Genomic DNA, 21,770 nt, shown 5'->3' with positions numbered 1-21,770 from the left:
TCGATGCAAGAACACACTTAACTGCTAGAGCGAGATCAATATACAGAAAAGGTACGGCTATTGCAGCCGTGACGAGAAATTTTTATAACCATTGGAGACTGGGATGTTATGTGCATACCGGGCTCCACCTTTAGCCTGAACATGACTATTACTGCTTCCCACCTAGCGGTCAATTAATTGACATCATCTACCGTATAGCCGTGGCAGGTGGAACGATTACAGCGCGTGAAGTACCTTGAATTATTGGACCAGGATAAATGCACTAGTGGAGTGGAGCGCATCTATTATTACAGATTGTTAATCCATTCCGTTATAGGAAGGCGAGATGCATCAGCGGTGGCTCATGCAGGCGAGCAAGTCGAGTAGTAGGAAGCGAACGGAAAAAAAGCTCATATATTTGCACACGGCTCCATCACACATCATAGTTAGGGTAAATGTCGTACAGGTACTCATAAGGGCCAAAGGCCAGACTAAAGACAAAGAAAAAACAAAGAATAGGCAGGAAGAAAAACTCCAGGGATCATTAGCGAACGGATCCGTGTGGTATAATTGTACAAATAGCCCATACGCCCGCAACCGAAGAAAGAAAGATTTTGGGCAAGCAAATTGGTTCTATGCAATGCCTGACGTTTCCATTCCTCCCATAGTCGAATATGAATATGGGAGGTCGACGAGACCGTCAAGAAGCCAGTTCAAAGGATCAAAGACTTCGTAGTTGGGCTCCATAAACCCGCTGGGTAGTCCTCCGACGCCGTTGTTTGGTTGGACACCGATAGCAGCTTGGGAGAGGATTGGCGCTGGGGCGAGACTGGGGTCCCCGCCGGCAAGACCGGGCGTAGATGATGAGGTGCGTGGAGGACCCACAGATGAAGCGGCTGATGAATCGGCCGCAGAGTCCGGGTTGGTCGGGTTCTTAAGGTAGGCTTCAATGTTTCTTCCTTTTGTCCGGGCATCCTCTCGCCAGCGCCATACTGAGTCGAAGAGGAGAGACATGCTCATGCGGCAGCGGACTTTTAGTCGTAAAGAGTCGTCGACATCGGAATTGCTTGTTGCTGAGCGTTGGGCTCCGAGACGCCACATCTGTGCGAGCACTTCTGCTAGACGTTCGGGGAGGTCGTTGTTGGAAGCGGATACGCCACGAATGGCCCAGATAGTGCGGTTGAACAGAGTTTTGGTATATTCCATGTCAATGTGAGCAGCGAAGAAACTTTTGCTCATCTTAAGAAGGGTACAGCCTGCTGCAACCATCATCTGGTAGATGTAGTAAGGGGTATATGAGAGGACGGGGCCGACTTCCGTCTCGAGATTCATGGCGACCTCGAGGAATGAAGTTGTAGCAACGTATAAGGAAAGCAGTCGTTCACGGTAGTCCTTTGCAGAAGGGTCATCAAAGAAAGCCGACAAATGCAGATGGAGGTTTGCAGCGCGGAGATACAGATCCGTAATGCCTGCAATACTATTAGATATGAAAAAGAAGCCTGGTTTTGCGGACTTACAATCGTTCTGTGGTTTGAACTGCTCCTCGAGCTCGTCATAATCACGCGAAAGAAACGAAAGCATCGTGTTGCGTTCTTGATCACTTGTCAAACCGACAGGGTCTCGTCGATTGGTGTAGAGAGCTCGAGTGATCCTGTCGCAGAACTTCTCGATCTCCAATCGAGACTTCATGTCACTAGACAACTTGAAGTTTGGGTCTAATGAGTCGCTCGATGACAATGTCCAGTCATAAAGTGTAGAAGGAGGCTGGCCATAACCCGTGGAAACTCTAAAGAAAGTTAGAAAAGAGGAAGCCTATACATGTGAAGGGAATCCACATACCGTTGTGCCACAATGTTGCAAACGGCCCAAGTTCGCACTTTGTCTTTCAATTCCTCTTCGATAAGTTCCACTCGGAACTTACTGAAATCCTGACTATGGGATGGGCGATGAAGACCAAGTTGCATGGCCACCTGAACCATCATTCCGCAGAGCATGAAGGTTGGGTCGGTCGAGGTGCTACTGGTGGGAAAGGGCCATGAACAGAGCAGGCAAAGCGCTTTGACGACATGGTAACTTTGCGGTATATCCGCCAAAGTACTCCACACGAGCCGGGTGACTGGCCCCGACAGAGAGTTCAGCAGACCCGAATCGCCCTGGTAGCGCCTGGCACCAACGCTGATCATCGTCCAAAAAAGCAAAGGCGAGTTGTTGTAATACTCATCGGGCGACTGCTGCCGGTCCAAAAATGGGAGGAACGGATGGTAGTATGTGAAGAACCTATTCGATTTGTAAGAATGAAGAAGCGAGCGTGAGATGTTGGGGGCCTTACAGATTGAAGAGCTCTGTCACTTTCTCCGGGACTACCATGACATCTTCGATCCGTTTGAACTGCTGGTTTCCGTTTCTCATATAGTTGGAGCCATCGTATCCGGAGCGAAGATCCAATAGCGATGCTACCGCTTCCTGCGAGCCCATATATTGGTCTGTAGATATGGCTGACGGAGTCTGGGTCTGGTAGACACCGGCCGGGCTGACCTGATTGGATTCCTGCTTCGGCGTCAACTGACCCGCCTGAATAGGCTGTTGCTGGTGCCTGACTGCGCCAGAATTAGCGCCGGCGATTTGTTTCCTCAATTCGATGATCTCTCGTTCCATCTCAGCATTGCGGCTGCGCTTCCCAACACGCTTGAAACTGGATTCGATTTTGCAATCGAGTTTCAATCGACGGCACCGAGAACAATCGCTCCAAGGGTCTTGGCTAACATCGCATCGAAGCTATGACAATATGACCGGTTAGCAAAAATGCGTTCGTCCAAAATTATTGCACGGCAGTGAGCATCGCCACCGTCACTGTCGCATTATAACAAATAGATGCTCCCCTACCTTCTGCTGTCGACATTCATTGCAAGCCCGCTTTACTGGCTGTCGCCTCTTATCATCTCGATCGTTATCCTCCGCATCGTCAATACTCCCCGGGGAGCTGTCCATTCCCGCAATGGTGACATTCCGTTTGCGACCCTGCATGCCATCGGCCGGCATAGAGAGCGGCGCATGGTTGACACCCGCCATTACGGGACTTATGACTGCTGGAGCATTATTAGCTCCCACACCTGAATCGAGAGCTTGGGCCGGTGACCCTCCGAATGCGCGTGCTCGAGAAGCCAGACTGATGACGTTTTTGCAGTCGGGATCAAATTTCCGCGGGTTGAAAATTTGGAGTGATGGCTGTTGTGCGAGCCGGACGGATGATATATTGCAGCAAACAAGTCAAATGCAGCAATGACCTTTCTTCAGGCCAAATTAGACTTGACAATCTCCGCTCAAGCCGTGTGATGCAGACTTGAAATGCGCCGGTGAATGACTCAGCGCGGGGGGTCATCAGGTGACTGCGGGAGAACAGACAATGGATGAGGTAAGCACCGCCAATTGGACAATGTGGTGTGTTTTCTGTCTTTTACAATGGTGGGCTCTATTGATTCGCATGGTTTTCAATTCACATTGTCAATTAAGAGCTTGAGTGTCATACCCATAGTGTCCTCTAGTAATCCGATGGTTACCACTGGTCGCGTGCTCCCAACGGTGATCGGCAGTCGCCGGTGTTGGGTGGGTAAATGTTTTTGACCTTAGCCTGGGCTAGTGTGTGATCAGGAAGTCTCGGCCGATTCGTTTCTGTCTGTGGTAAATTTTTCTTTGCAGATATCTCACTGACTATGTATTACCAGGGCCTCAATTATATAGAGCCTTTGAACCGGTGCCGCACAGGTTACGGTTCGTAGATTACGATGCGAGTGAACTTCCAGAAACGGGTCCACCAAAATCACCTGGAATCAATATTCAACGTTATGTCCTGATCACAAATTGTACAATATCACTAGTGCCTAGCACGAATTTATTACAGGTTCATGGTAACTGTATTCATTAAGTTATCCCTGGACTAGAAACAATATCAGATAGAAACCTACCTAGAACGTGGTGTTTGTACATTTCGTAGCCACGGACTTAAAGCAATCCGTAAATCGAGTACCAAGCAATGATACAGGGAGGAAAGGTACAACATGTGGTTTTTTGGTTATGAGCTAGTCAAGTGCAGTGCCTGGGTCATACATTCCGGCCATAGCCTTGAGAAAGGAGTGAGGCTGGAGGAGCTCACCAGGCTATGGCAGAGCCGCATTATTGCCATCACATGGAAATAGGTAGTAAGAATGGTGGAATCTCGGGGTACAGCCCATTCATTTGTTGTTGAACTCGAAGGCCCATGCTAAATTCTACCTAAGGATTACGAGGTCGGAAAGAGGAAAGCGTATCAAGTGTAAGTTCGCGGTCGGCTCTGTAGACTCAAAGCGAGCTAAGACGACCTTCCGAGGTCTACTTTACCGAGTTTCAAGGTACTTGAGAGTCCCAGAGAATGCGATGCCTCGCGCGCACTGACTTTCCCTCTACCAGCAGTGCTGAATGCATACCGAAGCAAGAGACTTGTGCACAAGAGATACTGTAAAGCGAACTTAACCTTGATATGACTTGGTCTTTTGTACAGTTATGAAGAGTCACTAGAAGAGTAGACTACGTGCTAAGCTATTGTCTAAGCTATTGTCTAAACAGACAATATAGCTACTAAAATTAGAGAGTAGGCATTGCTATGCATCTTCGGAGTATAGGGATCGAAATGAGGTCATGCCGATCGGGCGCAAGGCTTACGGGGAGTGCGCCGAGGCAGTGCTTTTGCGCTGGAGCAATGAAACGAGTTCGTTGTGCCCGTACCCCCGCTCAACCCTGTCTCTCACTTGCCTTGTTCCCTCATTTCCCCACATTTTACGAGTTCAAGGGTCCGCAGGCCGTGCCCGACTGCTGAGAACTACCTAATCAGGGATCGGCTTCGCTTCCAGAAGCTTTCCGATCCGCAAGGCTTACTTGGGCATTCCTATCAATCCATGCACGTGTCTCTTGATCAACCTACATACTTTCCCAATTAATTTGGGGCCATCTATGACCACTACATCATAAATTATAAAAGACATGAATGCCCCCGGCTCAACCTGAAACCCACTTCATCAAACTCCTACTCTCCTCCACCTTGCTCGGTCATAACAATGACTGCTTCCAAAGAAAAGACCAAAGAGGCGCTGGTCAACGGCACCGATCTCGACGATCAGGCTGACCAGCGACCTCCATCATACCACAATGAGGAGCAGCAGCTACATCTCGCGTTGCCCAAGCTATACCTTGGTGAGCCCAAGGATATTGGCAGCATTATAGCCATGAAAACTGTCACCCGCGACCAGTGCATCGCGCATCTCAAATTGCTTGCTGTTTTAGCAGATCTACGGGACTTCATCTCGAACCAGGATGGCCTTTTTGATCTCCATGACTCTCAGGCCGATAAATTCGGTGAGGAGGCAGCCCAAGCAAAAGCTCGTATTCGTGAGAAGCGCTGGGCTGTCTACGTGGCTCGTGCAGTCGACCGGTATCACAAGTGGTGGTTTGCCGCCCTGCCTAGCTCGCGACCATTCATGACGATGAAAGATCAAGAGAGCCCGGCGTATGAAGAAGTTACGAACTGTGAGATGATGATCTTGTGGGATGCGAATAATCTGCCTCCAATCGGTGAGTAGATCATCACAAACTATGACCATAAGCTAATATGGACCTAGACATTCTAATGGTCTGGCATTCTCATATGCTTAACCCAAGGAACTTCCTAGAGGATTGCATTCGCTATGGCAGGATGAGTATCTGGAGAACCGGATTTCCATTTAAAGCTGTCAATGAATGCATCGATGACGGCACCTTGGAGTATGCCCCAAGCGAGGCTAGCCAACAGAAGTTCGAGAAACAGATTAATCTCAAATGGGACAATCTGCAAGACCCCTCAACCAAGGACCTTAAATGTCCGTCCTGCAACAAGAAGACACCGGTCCCGTGGACTAAGGGTGAAATAAGTTCATCGCTCGACAATGCATTCGCAGAAAGTACTGGCTATTCCGACAAAAGCTTTTCGGTCACTTGCAAACATTGCCTCCTCACAATCGACCACGGCTTGCTCAGGGTTGCCAAGTTCCGATTTGACCTTCTCGAATTGGTGAACCACGATCTCCCTATGCCAGGAACGCTATTGAATATAAACGGAATCCCAGAAGGTTATGTAAAGGGAGGCTACATCTCTCATACGTCAATGAGGTTTCCCAGCAAATTGATGCGAGCCTGCGGGAAAGACCTAGCAGCGTACACCGACGCCAGAACAAACTGGTGCCGAAACATCGACGACCTCCGCAGTCAACTGGAGCTCAAAATCCGCGACAAGAAAGCCCTAGCAGCGGCCTATGGCCGTCATAACGTAACCGTCCGACCTGCCGAAAAAGTGCACTTCCGACGCATGATGTCCCGATACTGGGACAACTCCAGCCCATTCGCACTTGACTTAGTGGGCGCCGTCATCCGCCAAGGCACATTCGTCCTAAAGATGGAAAACATAGACTGGCTCCACTCACCAGCAATCACGGACACAGCCGACCGTCTAATCAAGAAATACGACGTATTCCTCGGCATCATGCTCTCAAACCCCAAGCAAATGGCCGTCCCAACACTCGACGTCGATCTAGCCTGGCACACGCACCAGCTCCAACCGAGTCGCTACTACAAATACACAACTAGTCGCTCAGTCGGCCCAACTCGCCGCTTCATCGACCACGACGACAAAGTAGACGAAAACAGACTTTCGGATGCGTTCCAGTGGACGAGTAAGATGTACCGCCGTCTCACTAACGGCGGTATCTACAGCGAGTGTACATGCTGGTACTGCGAAGCGACAAGAGCACCAGATCTATACGATCGCATGTTCAATATTGGTTCTTCGTCTCGTGCACGCAACACTGCAGATGCTTTGCATGATCGTGCAGACATCTCTTCCGACCCGGATAAGAACCCGCATATCTCTGCACACAATGCTGTCCGTACGGCTCATTCTGATGCGGCCGCTGCTGTTAAGGCCAATCTGCAGCGGATTCGTTTGCATCGGAATTACGAGAAGGCTGTGAGGCGGGCTGAGAAGCAGGGTCGTCCAAGATCGGATTCCAGGACTACTAGGGATGGGAGGTATGAGCCTATGTTCTATGCGCCTTATGCCTGGGGTTATCCTATGTATGTCCCGTACTATGGGCCGTATATGTGTGATCCGGGTATTAGTGCTAGTTCTTATCCGTGTAATCCGAGTTGTATGAGTACTGCGTCTGGGGCTACAGGGAATTGTTGCTCGGGAACTTGTGGTGGTGGTGTCGCAGCTGGTGCATGTGGTGGTGCGGGTACTGGGGGTTGTTCTGGGGGTGGAGCTGCTTGTGGTATGTTCCGTGTTGGCTTTTTGCTTGTGATAATGCTAATTTCCTTTCAGGCAGTGGTGGCGGCGGTGGCTGTGGAGGAGGAGGAGGAGGAGGCGGCGGTGGAGGTTGCGGTGGAGGTGGTGGTGGAGGCTGTGGAGGTAAGATCATTCTGTTCTGTCTTCGCTTTGGGAATCAAATCTGACTTGGATTTAGGTGGTGGTGGCTGATCTAATGCAACTGATGATATGAATGATTATTAGCCCCGGTGATTTTTTTTACTTGCTCTGTATGGCTTAATTGGTATTAATAGCTTGTTTTGCTTCATTTGGTACCTAGTGCGTGATACCGGATCGTTTTGGAATTTATTCATTTTTTCAAGCTTTAAGAAACTTCAACGAACTACTGAGAGGCACTTCAGACCGAATTTTAGATCAATATTTGGAAGCGTACCCGAGTAGCATTGACGATCAATAGATCTAGATAGTAGATGGTCATGCATAAATGGCGGGGAATATCTATTTGAACGAGGGTATTGTAGTCGTAGAGACAAAAATAGACAACGCTACATTACCATGCACTTATTTCTTCGTTTTCGACCTCGTTCCCGAATCGTGTGCTCGTTCCAGTCCTGGATACGCCTCCGCCACTCTTCGTTCTCTGGCGGTGGTAAGCTAGTGGGCTCCGTTGACACTCTTCGCCGGAAAGATCTTTGTCTCGCGGGTATTTGATCCTCATCTTCTGCGTCAAGATCTAACCCATTTCCGTGTGGCTGTGGAATGTGCAGAAGATTTGGAGATGACACGGCATATGAGAAATAATTCTCTCCAAGAATTGTTGCCCCCAGGGGTATTGGAAGGTCACTATGTCCTAATTCTTCTGCGGGTTGAACGGCTAAGGTTGGAAGTGGTTGCAGTGACGGGAGCTGGCTTGTGGTGGTCGGAACGACCGAGGGCACTGCGGTGCTTGGACGAGCGGCGGTAAGATGAGCCGGCAGCGGGGGCAGGGTTGAAATGGGTGGGACGTGAGGTTGCTGGTCCTGGTTCAAAGCCTCTGCGGCAGCTGAAGAGCCTCTCCTGCTTCTCGCAGAGCGAATAGTGCCGGTAAAATTCCCCAATCGCTGGATGATTACAGATTGAGGCCGTGGACGGTCTGTTGGGCTTTGGCGCGAGACGCGAGCAGTGTGTGCTCTCTGAACCGGGTTTTCGGGTGGATTTGAGATATTTGGAGTAGATAGATCGCGACGATGATGAGGTGGTATATTTGGGATGGGTGGTATTGACAGTCCCGGCATAAGGGTTTGCTGCAAGTGATCAGGCAGCGGTGAATCTGGCTCGCGTTTATAAGGTGGCGGTGGTGGGACCCAGTTATCTGCATCACTTTCATGAGGAACGTAGCGATGGTCGGGCGTACTGCGATACCGGGGATCATAACGTCCTCGCGTCGAAGCTGCGGCTGTGGCGGCGCGATGAATTGTTTCTCCAGAGCGAGGTTGCTGGTTGTCATACGGAACATCAACAACACCATTTGAGCTAACTCCATTCGGTACAGGAGGGATTGCTAGACTGATAGGCCGCTGTCGATCAAGGACCGGAATCGTTCTCGTCGATGGACGAGGGCGAAGACCAGTGGCTTCTGTGTCATTGCGGACTAATCGTGTGCGTCTTCTTTGCAATTCAACTTCTGTATCTAGGGAAGAGTCTGGCTCCAGTAGCATCGTTGGTGACGTTTCTCCAACTTCGATGTCAATCTCAATTTCCTCGCCATCAGTTGTCGATCTTTCAAAGTCCAGGAGAAGGATTCTTCCGCCGTCCACGGGCACATCTTCTTCGCCAAACAATTGGGGCCGCACACCACCAGGGGCCACAGAAACAAGACGCCGCTTTGGCTTTATAGAGGGTGCCGAATGTACCCAACGAGTTGATGTGATACCATGCATGTCAGTCACGCGGCGACCACGAATCAAGGCTTTGGATTGTTGAACTAGTTTTTCTAGTTGTACCAGGTTATCACGAGGTGTTTCAGAGCTAGAATAATGATGAACACCACCCATGCGGGTGATGATTCTCGGGTTTCCATCGGGAGCTGCATCTGTGGGAGCAACGTCCAGGCGCTTGGGCACGCCATACAGCCATACTTCAGAGTCCTGAAATCCCAAAGCTGCAAGTTCACCGGTGTCGTCAATAGTGGGAAGCATAGCAGGTAGCATCTCTCTTGATTCGTCCGCCGTAAATGGACTAGAGAAGTATACACCACCTGCTTCCACGTTGTTGACTCTGATTGCTCTGAACGCGGCCAATTGAATGTCGTATACAAGAATCCAACTATCGTCACCTTCATCATGCTCTGAAATCAAGCAAGCATGGGTAAGCCCACGGGCCATTTCAGGAAAGAGGATTTGTGTCGTCCACATCCGCATTTGAACTTCCTCTGGCGAGGCATCGGTCCCAGTTTCTGTATAAAATGGAGCAGTTATAGTCACAACGCCATCTACCGCGTAGTCCACTGACGACCCAAGTAGCATAGATCCATCTGGCGTGAATGACAGTGCATCAACGCGCAGACAGCGTGCTGCGCGACGCTCAGTTGTCAATGTCCCTTCTCCAACCGCATGGACTTCAATGCTGTCCTCGAATGATAGGGCCAATACGCTGCCTGTTGGTGAGAATGTCAAATCGCGCGGAGCATCATTTACAATGATCGATTGAACCCTTTTAGCTTGGCCATCGGAGAGCTTGTAAATGTTGACCCGGTAAGATTCTGATAGAACCGCAAGCAGCGACCCGTCATCTAAAATAGTAGCGCCGAGCGGCCGCCGGCGAGTTTGCAGCTCATGTCTGACAGAAACAGGACCTCCGGCCAGTGCCAGCACAACGATCCGAGATGAGCTGATACATAGCACCATATGCGCATTGGCAGAGAACGAGAAACGGAATACTTCGCCCTGGGGAAAGGCTGTGGAAGAGCTCATAGAGCTCGAGATCAAGCGCACCAAAGTCTTACGAGGCCGAAGAAATACGTCGAATGCATTCCGACGGACCTCTTCGATAAATTGACGTTTCAGGTCAGACAGGCTGTCCACCTCGCCCGGCGGGGCTCTTGCCCCGCATGACCAAAGGAATGATGGGCATTTAGATAAATGATGTGCATATAGTGCAGAGGACTCTGATATATGTCTCCATTGCTGATTAAGGAGCGCGAGAGATGCAAAGGTGTTGGCATCTGCGGCATAAAGAATGCTAGACAGGGAGCGTCAGCCAAGATGGGGTCCGTCTGGCCACATGGACCCTGAATCTCAAAGAGAAACACGTACTACTCGATCACAGAGCAGGGCAACCGGTCAAAGGCGCACGCTTTACTGGGGGAGGCATCCTCCATGATCACTAGCGATTGCCGACATACGGAATTGACGCACCCAAGTTGGAGTTGCCCTTAGTGGCGGTGCATCCCAACCTCCTTCACGTCGATCTTTGGATATAAATAGAGTGGGCACGTGGTGATGACTAATCAACCCCGCATTCAGTTTAGCTTCATTTTTTCTTTTTTCAAGTGTTTGGTTGGTTATCGTTTATCGCATGAACTACATTACCCCAGCATTGACCATGTGTGAGAGTTGACAATAAATTGCAATCCGAGGGCCATGAAAGTATAACAATCTCTGAGCCACGGCTGTGCTCCTCGAACCAATCGACACTCAATGCTTGTCGCATTCGGCCGGGTCATACCCCTCATTCTGTCCTACTAAGATCGGCCGACTCCGAAAAGTCCCCGGAATCGTTCTTCCCCAGATTATTTCCTTGCATCCCCCCTTCCTTGCAATACCTAGGGTTTGCGCATCATGTCGCCCGCACCCCTCCAAGTCAATCCCTCCTCCAAGTTGCCATCGCCCGGCTTCAATGCCGGCGCGCGACCCTACCGATCCCACAAAGTCCGCGCCTGTGATCTTTGTCGCAAGCGCAAGTCCCGATGCACGGTTGATATCCCCGGACAGTCATGTCTTCTGTGTCGCGTGCAGGGTGCCGATTGCCACTACCAAGAAGAAGCTTCTGCGGACACCTCAGTATTGAGCACCTCGGAGTCGAAGCCGTCGTGGCCGGGAGCTCAGCCGATCGAGCCCGCATCGGGTCACAAACGCAAGCGAAGCCCCGACAGCTCGCCTAATTCGGGCCCTCATGTTCCGACGCGCCAGTCAACTAATGGGCCAAGCCCTCAGGATACCAATTCGTCATCTGGACGTCGCGGGAGTGACTCACGACGCAAAGGATATGACGATGATCGCCACAATGAATCGGTCCTCATCGTCGGTCCAATGATAGCAGAAGACGCGCAGGTCATTGAGAAGCATATGCCCCCCGAGCGAACGAGCCTTTCCGAAGAACCCAAGAGACACCCATACAACATTTATTCGAGCGATCCTAGAAAGCCTGTGCTCTACACTACTATTTCGCGGCGGCGAAAGGGTATGCGCATGGGCGTTCCACCCGGTGAGAATCAGAAAGAGATTCTAGAACAAATTCTTGGTCCATTTAAACATGACCTTGTGAGACTGTAAGGCTTGGCGCAACTCTACAACGGTGGCCAATGAACGCTCATTGACATCTTTATTTAGATTTATCGACCGATTCAACACCGCATTCCCTATTTTCGATGGCGAATCCTTTTGGGAATCTTACATCACAGAGTCTTTGGAAGATCCCCCAGCCTCGCTTCTTTGCCAGGTCTACTCTATGTCCTTAGTATATTGGAAGCATACCCCAAAGCTAGCTTGCCACCCGAAGCCAGACGTACGATATGCAGTGAACATGACCGTTGCGGCCTTGCACGAGGAGTTTTCTGCGCCTGGACTGTCCACAATTAGTGCCGCACTGATTGATTTGACGGGCCGACCAATCTTCTCTATGACAGGAAATGCCATCAGCTGTGGTCGTATGCTTTCCCTGGCAAATTGTCTTGGTTTGAATCGAGATCCGTGCTTGTGGAAGCTCTCTGATCAGGAAAAGAATCATCGGATTCGACTCTGGTGGGGAGTAGTGATCCACGATCGCTGGGGCAGTTTCAGTCACGGTGTGCCTCCGCAGATCTCTAAGACCCAATACGACGTTCCTCTACCCACCGTCGACAGCTTAGTTCCATCGAGTATTCGCACAACAGAGCGAGTGAGAGCGGCACATTGCCACATTTCCTTATGTAAACTGACCGAGATTTTGGGCGAGCTATTACCTCTTGTCTATGGACTACAAGCGAAGCTGGCGCGGGAAACCTCCAAGAAGATCAGACAAATCCGGACAGAGTTGGATCTATGGGAAGATTCTCTTCCCGACTGGTTGAGAGCGCCAGAACATCACAACCGCGGAGAGCAGGTGTCTGCGTCAAGCAGTCTACAGCTAGCATTTTTGGCAGTCAAAATGCTCGTGAGCCGTGTTGAGTTGAATGTAAGACTTACCATTCATCTATTTCTTGTACCTACTGACATCGCTTTTAGGAGGTCAACAATGCAGAAACAGATAACCCCGAAGCTCGTCGTTACTTTCAAACCGAATGTCGACGATCAGCAGAAGAGATCGTACGATTCATCACATCCCTCCGAAAAGAGAATTTCAAGGAATTCTGGCTGCCTTGTACGTGAAAGGCCCACCCCAGACCCCATACACAGTGTACTTACAATCTCATAGATAGCGCCTTCCACCTAACATCCACCGCCACTCTCCTCGTCCGATGTGCTCTTGAAACTAATGACAGCGAGGTCTCCCGTTCTTGTCTCGCCAACGTCGAGACTCTGCGAAATGTTCTTCGTCGGGTCCGCGAAGAAGAAGACTGGGACGTAGCCGATATGTGCCTCGATCACTGCGAGCGAATTATGCATCGACTTCCTGGCACTAATTCCACGATGGATCAAACATTGACCTCCTCCATGAATGATAACGGACTGGTCAACCCAGCTGCTATCTCACTGCCAGAGACACAGACCAATAACGATATTGTCGATGATATGATGTCTATTTCTAATACTTTCGGCACGATGGACGGTTTCCCCTTTGATATGACTGGTATCTGGGATGTCTCTGTTTTCCAGGACGTCAACCTATGATAATTTCTTTGTTTCTGAGGTAGCTGCGGCTACCCTTTCATGAATTCTCTGGTTGGTCTTTGGTGTCTTTTTCAACCAGACGTGTACTTTAATTCAACACTGTATATACCCAGGGTCCAGCACGAACCCCAAACCGTGCAGAAGTTTCAGTCTCAGTTTCTTCATATTAAAGCAGACCAAATTTTAAAATGTACATTGAGAATCAACAAGTAGATCGGACACCAAACGCTATTTTACAGTCGTTCCAGAGAATCAGAACGAAACCAAACCATCTAATGACCCGCCCCTTGCCCATAAATGACAAAAAACAAACCCCGTGGACGATGAGTTGGGAGATAAATCAGGTTAAATAAGAGCAAGAACAGCTTTTCTCGCCGTATAACAGATGTGACAAATGACAGCAAATTACTGCTTGTCACCGCCAACGCCAAACATGCCAGTGAAAGAGCCCTTCATGCTTTGCATCTGCTCTTGACGAGCCTTCTCCTCCTCGGCGGCCATCTCAGCAAGCCACTTCTCGCCGTTCTCGCGGATCTCCCGGTCAATCAGCTCGTAGTTCTTCTGTCCACGCTCACGGATCTGATCCCACAGCATCTTGCCCTGGGCAAGACCCTCAGAGGGCGAGACCTCGCCGTCCATAGTGCGGGTGGACTTCAGTCCAAGAGCGGAGGCAACGCTACCCATGCTGATGGAGGGCTTCTTCTTCTTCTCCTCGGTGAGTTCCTTCTCGAAACGCTCGCGCATGGCCTTCTCGCGCTTGGCGAATTCGATAGGGATCTGGGTGCCCTCGAATGACTTCAGCACGGGACGCACATCCTCGACGCCCATACCGGCCATGTACTCCAGGAAGGGTATCAGAGCGACCAGCGTCTTGTCCTTGGGGTTACCGGTCCACTTGTCCAAGATAACGGCGTTTTCGGGTTGCAGGCGAGCGTGCTCCTCTTTCGTGTCGATGAGGATCACCTTAGACAAATCACGGTTCAGGTAGGAAAGATCCTGGTGTTTGTTAGTATGTAATCTCAGAAAAACCTTGGGATAGGCCATACCTTAATGTACTCTCCGTCCTTGTAGCGGGTAGCCTCACGGAAGAGGGGCCAGCGGATAATACGGTAGGGGTCGAGCTTGCGGAGAACCTGGTCGGCCATCATGCTGGGCACAGTGGTAAACAGAACAAGCTCATAGTACTGGTTGAGGTAACGAAGGAAGTAATCCACACCGGGACGCTTAGCCACACGCCAACCGTGCTCACGGCTCCACTCGCTGTGAACGAGCAGATCCTCCATACTGAGAACAAGTGTGTATGGCTGACGCAGGCTGGGGTCCTCGTCGGGAAGCAGCTGGGGGAAAGCCGGATCCTTGTAGTAGCTAGTCAGGTCGCCGGTGCGAGCCTTGATACGGCTCCACCAGAGACCAGGGCTCCAGCCAGAGGGTTGGTCTGCATGGGCACTCTGTTCCTCCTCGGTTTCCCAGTTGCGGCCCAGGTAACCCAGACCAGCGATACCCGCAGCCAGCATCACGGCGTACATGATGTTGGCCATGCGGGCCTTGCGGCGGTCAAGAGAGGTCTCATATCCACTCTTGGGGATATCTCCACCACGGTCTTCACTGTATTCGTCGGATTGGGTGTGATCCTCGGTGATGTTTAATGGGCCGCCTTTCTTCATGCGGCCTTCCAACTCGGCGGCCAAAGTCGATGGGATACCTTGAGTCAGGTCGGGGAGAGGCTTATTGGGGATCTGTTCAGGTTCGGGCTAAAGGAAACTGTTGTCAGATGGATATTCATGATTCTTGCATGATTGCATGACAAGTAACTCACTGTGTTTGGCTCAGCCGCGTCAGTCTCCGGCTTTGTCTTAGGCTCGGATGGCTCTGCTTCAGACGATTCCTTCGATTCCGACTCTGTGGATTTTGTGGACTCGTCCTGCATAGATTTGGGGAGCTCATAAGGTGTACCCTTGCCCTTGGCGTACCACCGGGGTTGCTGAACAGACAGGGCCGAAACCCGTGGAACGCGCGAAGCCCGGGTGGCAGAGGCGAGGACATTGGGCCTCGTTAGAGGCAAGATGGCGCGACTCAACATGGTTGGGAGATTAGTGAGAGACAGATGTACTCATGCCTCTCTAAGTATGAGTCTCGGACACCCGGATCAATTCCCGTAGAAAAGTCGGAGCGCGTGCACATCCGGCACCGCACAGAACCCAATGACGCAGTTTCCTTTTAATTCTCCGAACGATTTCCGCCTTCTTCTTTTCCTTTTCTCTCCATGAAAGTTCACCCAGTCGTTAATTTGACCAAGTAAGCTTTTTCTTACGCATGCTGGGTTGAAATAGCTGGGGAGACAAAGGAAGTTCTCTTCTGATCCCGCTTCCAAGAGCCGCAGCATAGGTTTTGCCTTTGATGTTGCAGCTCCGTATGTGTGGACACATTCCCTATTCTATTTGCCTAGATTTTTGATTCTGTGTTCTGATCACTCTGGCACTGATGACCATTATCAAGGCCGCAATTGAAAAACAAATTCGAACAATGGAAATCCTGCCAAATCCTTAGACTCGTCCCCCGCGTACTTCATAGACCTCGGATCTCATTTTCCTTTTTTCCCTGCGTCGCCACAACATGGCCTCGAAAGCCGCCAGAAAAGCCGCGAAGAAGGCCCAGGCAGCCTCTGAATTTTACCATGGCGAGGAATTTGTAGAGCCAGTGACTCTACCAACTTCATTCCGATTCTTCGATCTTCCGTCCGAAATCCGATTAAACGTCTACCATTTTGTTCTTTTTACGCCGACGAAGAAAACCGCAAAGAAGAACGCTGGCACCGTTGGCGCCTCCGCGAAAAGAGCCAAGCTTGTAGCACCGGCTACGCAGCGCATAGCTCTGTTCCTGGTCTCCAGACGGGTCCATGAGGAAGCCAGTCACTATTTCTACTCGTCGCAAATTTTCCGAGTCTTCTATATCCAAGACTTCTCGCGCCGACCGACCCTCCGAGGCATACCCCCCTGCTACCGTCCGTTGATCACCACCATTGAATTGATCCTAGGAAATAGTTGGACGGCGCCACCGAAATCATGGGCCGTGGATGATGGAATGGGATTGCATGAGATGACTCTCTTGCACACATTAAGGGTGTTTGTCGAGTGCGATCCTTCGCAGCCTGTCTTCGAGGGCTTCCGGGTTTCCAAGGAATACTACACCGAGTTCTCTGGGAGGTTGATCAAAGAGATTCTGGATCGACTGCCAGCGTTGAAATTCGTGGAATTCGATGCATACCCATCTGTCAAGAGGGATGGCTCTCTGATGACTCGCTTGATGAAAGAGGCTCTAGCAGCCAACAAGAAAATCACTTGGGGCCCTGAAAGAGGATGGACAGACGACGATGATATTGGCTATGTCCATGTTGAGGATCCGATTCCAGTTCCGGATTACCTGCCTTCATACACGCCTGGACCTGTTGATGAGTTGGAAACCAGGATTCAAGAACTGGCTCTTGAAGTGAGATCCTAATCATTCCCAAAAAATAACGTTAGACGTGCCATGATATTATGTACATTCTTGTGGCGTTGAAGATTGGTGTGATCTGGTGCAAATATATATATAGATCATTATTTAGATGCATGTCACAATATTTCGACCTTACTTTTCCCTTCGACTTAGAATATATATTCAAATGCATACATGTGCGGCATTCCATCCAAGAACTTAGGGCTTTGGAATTTCCAAGATTGCATGGCTGATCCTAGTACATAGATGTAGCAGGTGTAGCCCGTAGCGTAGGTAGGTCTGGGCATGGATTCTATCAATGTGGGCCATCAAAAGCTGCTCTTGGTATTGGTTCGCACTCCAGCGGGACTGGAACATATATATCTTATAACTCTCCCGAGGTCTGCCAAAATTAGCAACATTCCAAAAAGGCTTACAGAAATAAGTAAACTAGATACCACTTGGCAGTGAATTCATTGAGAAAAAGTGAAATTTCGTGATTAGAGCGTTTCAGTAGGATTTCAAGGCTAATGCACCTTCCAGTTTCTAAATCTACAGCTCCTCGTCAACATCCATGGAAGCATTGTTACCATCCTTCGGCGACTGTCGGGCTACCGATGCCTCCTTATCAATCATCTGTCTAGAGACAGCAACGATGTTATCTTCGATCAGTTGCTGACTCACATCCTCGATATCTATGGGCCAAGATTAGTATTTTGTGATCTGAGTGTCAAGCTCAAAAGGAACTTACGCTTCTTCGGGTCAACCTTGCCGACATATCGTGTCTTCAGCTGATCCTTGCTCAATTCGGTCTCTTCCTTCACCCGCTTCTCATAACCCTCAGCAAGGCTGACAAGCTGCTTCATCTGGTCCACATTGTGGTGGCCTTCCTCGTGGAAGTCATTCATTTGCAGGGCCTCCGTCCACACTTGCTTATGCAGATTCATCAGCATGTTCTCCTCCAACCCTGTCTTCCGGTAGTCGATCGCGATGCTGTAGTAGTGGCGGTTGAGACCGTGGATCAAAGCTTGAATAGAGGGTTTGTTCAGGTGACCCAAGTTGGATGTCGTTTGCCGGGGCTCCTGGCCCATAACAACTGTCTGAGGTTGAATGAGACGGAAGGCATCGATGACAACTTTGCCCTTTACGGACTGGATGGGGTCAACAACAACAGCAACAGCACGGGGGGTCAGCTGCTCAAATGATTGCTGGGTATTGATATCGACGGAAGAGAGCCAGCAGCCGAATCCAGGATGAGAGTGGTACCAGCCGACAACGGTTTCGGGTCTGTAGAGTAGAGAAACAAGAGTCAGTAAAGCGTTCAACTTCCATGGGTCCTGCTAGGGCCTGTAGCCTACCGTCCTGTCTGACGCAGCATCTCCATCATCTTGGTCTGGAATACAGGATCCACGGCCTCAACACTAACACCAGTACCGCTCTGGGGCATAGCAAATACATCCACCACGCGGACTGTGTATTCATCCACGAACTCTCCCAGCATCAGACCCATGACCTCCATAGGCACACCAGCACGGCCATGGCGCAACATCTTCAACAGAGCCAAGGAGGAGATGTGAACGGTTTCGGAGTTATCAATCAGGTTGGGAGTGTCCTACAATGCTTATTGTTAGCCATGTGAAGCTTCATAAGATACAGACACTGCAATCGGTGATCGGTCATCACAATGGCGACACTTGAGAAGCCACACTGGTTGACTTACACCACCTGGAGCAGCGCTGCCCATGCCCATGCCTTGGGCAGCCTGCAGCATCCGGTTGAGACGGTCCATGATTGGAGTCGAGAATCAAATAAAATGGGAAGAAGGAGGGTTGTGACTGTTAGCTTCCTAAGCTGGAAGCTCCCGATTGGGCGGAGGTGTCTCAACCTTGTAAATCGACTATATCGCGATTTGGAAGCAAGGAGATTGATCACAAGATGTGCTAAGTACCACAAAGAGTCGGGATGAAGTATTGAATGAACTTTTGGCAACAGGGAATTGGGGAGTGAATGGCTTGGCCAAGTGAAGCAGCTCGGGACCCCAACTGACGAAGGCGGTATAGAATTCTGCCAATTCTCGCTCCTTCCCACGCGGCGATCGATCCTCTCCAGTCTCTCCTCGTTTCTTGCCCGCAACATCATGAGCTTGTCTGACCTGACTTGCGACTGTGCATAAGACTTTTTGCTTGCATATTGTGGTGTCTGGTCACCGATTTCATACTTCTTAGGGTTCTGAGAGACATCTACCTCGGATTGTCTCCCCTAACCTGCATACTTCCTATATCCCAACCTCTTCTATTGATATCCTCCACCTCTCCGGAAACACCAGACAAGAGCTCCGACCTTACCACCGCTCAATATGGCGGCCGAACCCATGGCCACTACGGGCGCCAACCACAAGAAGGTCGCATACTTCTACGACTCCGATGTGGGAAATTACGCCTACGTCTCCGGCCACCCGATGAAGCCCCATCGTATTCGCATGACGCACAGCCTGGTTATGAACTATGGTCTGTACAAGAAGATGGAGATTTATGTGAGTTTTCTTGTGACGCATCTGGAGCCGTCGATCACGGGAATTGTAATTAATGCGCAAAACCATACAGCGTGCGAAACCGGCATCGAAATATGAAATGACCCAATTCCACACGGATGAGTACATCGACTTCCTTGCAAAGGTCACCCCCGACAATATGGACCAATTTTCGAAGGAGCAGAGCCGATACAACGTTGGTGATGACTGTCCAGTATTCGACGGTCTTTTCGAATTCTGTGGAATTAGCGCTGGTGGCAGTATGGAAGGTGCCGCGCGGTTGAATCGCGGTAAATGTGAGGTCGCCGTCAACTGGGCGGGTGGTCTGCACCACGCGAAGAAGAGTGAAGCCAGTGGTTTTTGTTATGTCAATGGTAGGGCGCGATCATTCCCAGGCCTGGATGTTTCCTTGGGTGCTAATGAAACCTCCAGATATTGTTCTCGGCATTCTTGAACTGCTGCGATTCAAGCAGCGTGTGCTATATGTCGATATTGATGTCCACCACGGTGATGGTGTTGAAGAGGCTTTCTATACCACTGATCGAGTGATGACGGTCTCTTTCCACAAGTACGGCGAGTACTTCCCTGGTACCGGTGAGCTCCGCGATATCGGTGTCGGCGCAGGAAAGAACTACGCTGTCAACTTCCCGCTTCGCGATGGTATCAACGATGCCTCATACCAAAGCATTTTTGAACCTGTCATCAAGAGTGTGATGGAATGGTACCGCCCAGAGGCTGTGGTGTTGCAGTGTGGCGGTGACAGTCTGTCTGGCGATCGCCTGGGATGTTTCAATTTGAGTATGCGTGGACACGCGAACTGCGTCAACTTTATTAAGAGCTTCGATCTTCCCACCTTGATTCTTGGTGGCGGTGGTTATACAATGCGCAATGTCGCACGTACCTGGGCCTTTGAGACCGGTATCCTTGTCGGCGACAATCTGGAGTCAGAGCTGCCATACAACGATTACTACGAGGTAAATTCCCTCTCGGGAAACTTGCGTTGGATTATGAACTAACAAAAACCGCAGTACTTCGCTCCTGACTATGAGCTTGATGTTCGTCCCTCCAACATGGACAACGCCAATACCAAGGACTACCTGGACAAAATCCGCATTCAAGTAATTGAAAACCTGAAGCGCACAGCTTTTGCACCCTCAGTTCAGATGACTGATGTGCCGCGTAATCCACTTGTTGATGGAATGGATGACGAGGCTGATGATGTTATGGATGACCTGGATGAAGACGAGAACAAGGACAAGCGATTCACTCAACGACGCTTCGATCAGTACGTTGAGAAGCCCGGCGAGCTACTGAGTGATAGTGAAGACGAGGATGAGAATGCCGCCAACGGTGTTCGTCGCCAGCCGGGTGCTATGCGCCGCCGAAACCAGGCCAACTATCGGAACTTGGATGACTCCGGCCTTGACAGCGGAATCGCCACCCCTGCGGAGGCTTCTTCGGTTGGGGATGGCGAGCTGGACGCTACCATGGACACAAACATGCCCGATATTCCACGTACAGAGCCCGAGGCCTTGACTGCGGCTGCCACTTCCAATGACCAAGATACCCCTGCCGATGCCGATCAAATGATTGTCGAGGGCGAGGAGAAGGGCCCTTCTGCCGCTGCTTCTCAACAGCCTTCCCCACCTTCGCATGATACGGATACAATGATGGAAGACGCTGCTCCTGCCCCGAACGAACCGTCCGAGTCTGCCCCTGATGCGCAAGAAACCAAGCCGGCGGTGTCCCCTGTTGCTGAAGATGCTTCCAAAGCACCATTATCTCCACCCCAGGCGCAGTCGCCCCCGAAAGAGCCTTCAGCGCCTACAGCAGAGCAGGGTGCCGACACCTCAACGACAAGGCCTACTCCGGCTGGAGGTTCAGAGACTCAGACACCGGCCGCGGAGTCTATTGAACAACCCTCCAAACAAGAGGGATGAACAGCTTGACAAGACAATCAATTTAGATCTGGCGCAACGGATAATGGGCAGAATGGTGTTATCGGTTTGACAGCGAACTACTAGGATCAACATGGGGGCGTCGTGTCTCTCTTCGCAATGAAATGGGCGAGATGCATTTTTCACCCTGTTAAAAGGCGAATACCCTCATGTCTCTTGGAACAAATTCATTTCATTTACAGAAAATCTTCATCGAAATCTTCAATCTAGACAGGTCCGTGAAGTTGTTCTCTACGTACTTCGGAGTATATTTAGTATGGACAACAGGAAGCTAAGAACCTGGATCGCCTGGTTTTATTGTTCCCATGAGCTTTCTGTTTTCTCTTTATTGATATTCGAAAATGCATGAGCGATTGAATATAAATCATTTCTTTTCCTTGACGCTACGATCCACTTGGGCGTCTTAATTTACCTGCTGTAGTACAAGGATGATA

The 21,770-nt window shown here is 50.3% G+C and overlaps 8 protein-coding genes across 8 annotated transcripts; 4 read left to right on the top strand and 4 right to left on the bottom strand.

The window, feature by feature from the left end:
• Positions 1 to 612: 612 nt before the first annotated feature.
• On the bottom strand, positions 613 to 3,048 carry N7484_000508 (putative C6 transcription factor (Leu3); the record flags this gene model as incomplete). The annotated part of the gene is made up of 5 exons (XM_057110929.1): positions 613 to 1,448; positions 1,497 to 1,765; positions 1,819 to 2,256; positions 2,309 to 2,754; positions 2,863 to 3,048. 5 exons carry the CDS (start codon positions 3,046 to 3,048, stop codon positions 613 to 615), a joined length of 2,175 nt encoding a protein of 724 aa, XP_056978155.1.
• A 2,018-nt stretch (positions 3,049 to 5,066) lies between these two features.
• On the top strand, positions 5,067 to 7,491 carry N7484_000507 (uncharacterized protein; the record flags this gene model as incomplete). The annotated part of the gene is made up of 3 exons (XM_057110928.1): positions 5,067 to 5,580; positions 5,628 to 7,310; positions 7,361 to 7,491. The coding sequence occupies 3 exons, from the start codon at positions 5,067 to 5,069 to the stop codon at positions 7,489 to 7,491; spliced, it is 2,328 nt and encodes a 775-aa protein (XP_056978154.1).
• A 360-nt stretch (positions 7,492 to 7,851) lies between these two features.
• On the bottom strand, positions 7,852 to 10,664 carry N7484_000506 (F-box domain protein; the record flags this gene model as incomplete). Its single annotated transcript, XM_057110927.1, has 2 exons — positions 7,852 to 10,525; positions 10,600 to 10,664. The coding sequence occupies 2 exons, from the start codon at positions 10,662 to 10,664 to the stop codon at positions 7,852 to 7,854; spliced, it is 2,739 nt and encodes a 912-aa protein (XP_056978153.1).
• Positions 10,665 to 11,124: 460 nt separating this feature from the next.
• Positions 11,125 to 13,374, top strand: N7484_000505 (putative C6 transcription factor; the record flags this gene model as incomplete). Its single annotated transcript, XM_057110926.1, has 4 exons — positions 11,125 to 11,834; positions 11,896 to 12,718; positions 12,769 to 12,904; positions 12,959 to 13,374. The coding sequence occupies 4 exons, from the start codon at positions 11,125 to 11,127 to the stop codon at positions 13,372 to 13,374; spliced, it is 2,085 nt and encodes a 694-aa protein (XP_056978152.1).
• A 405-nt stretch (positions 13,375 to 13,779) lies between these two features.
• On the bottom strand, positions 13,780 to 15,454 carry N7484_000504 (protein translocase subunit TIM50; the record flags this gene model as incomplete). Its single annotated transcript, XM_057110925.1, has 3 exons — positions 13,780 to 14,370; positions 14,421 to 15,125; positions 15,191 to 15,454. 3 exons carry the CDS (start codon positions 15,452 to 15,454, stop codon positions 13,780 to 13,782), a joined length of 1,560 nt encoding a protein of 519 aa, XP_056978151.1.
• Positions 15,455 to 15,987: 533 nt separating this feature from the next.
• Positions 15,988 to 16,872, top strand: N7484_000503 (uncharacterized protein; the record flags this gene model as incomplete). Its single annotated transcript, XM_057110924.1, has 1 exon — positions 15,988 to 16,872. One exon carries the CDS (start codon positions 15,988 to 15,990, stop codon positions 16,870 to 16,872), a length of 885 nt encoding a protein of 294 aa, XP_056978150.1.
• A 528-nt stretch (positions 16,873 to 17,400) lies between these two features.
• N7484_000502 (proteasome regulatory particle lid subunit RPN11) lies at positions 17,401 to 18,637 on the bottom strand (the record flags this gene model as incomplete). The annotated part of the gene is made up of 4 exons (XM_057110923.1): positions 17,401 to 17,543; positions 17,600 to 18,135; positions 18,207 to 18,460; positions 18,569 to 18,637. 4 exons carry the CDS (start codon positions 18,635 to 18,637, stop codon positions 17,401 to 17,403), a joined length of 1,002 nt encoding a protein of 333 aa, XP_056978149.1.
• Positions 18,638 to 19,204: 567 nt separating this feature from the next.
• On the top strand, positions 19,205 to 21,318 carry rpdA (histone deacetylase RPD3; the record flags this gene model as incomplete). The annotated part of the gene is made up of 4 exons (XM_057110922.1): positions 19,205 to 19,381; positions 19,452 to 19,752; positions 19,811 to 20,352; positions 20,407 to 21,318. 4 exons carry the CDS (start codon positions 19,205 to 19,207, stop codon positions 21,316 to 21,318), a joined length of 1,932 nt encoding a protein of 643 aa, XP_056978148.1.
• Between the last annotated feature and the right edge of the window lie 452 nt (positions 21,319 to 21,770).

Source organism: Penicillium longicatenatum (assembly GCF_028827895.1).
Source record: "Penicillium longicatenatum strain IBT 33135 chromosome Unknown contig_11_segment0_segment0, whole genome shotgun sequence".
NCBI lineage: Eukaryota > Fungi > Ascomycota > Eurotiomycetes > Eurotiales > Aspergillaceae > Penicillium > Penicillium longicatenatum.
This window is presented reverse-complemented; position numbering and strand designations above follow the sequence as displayed.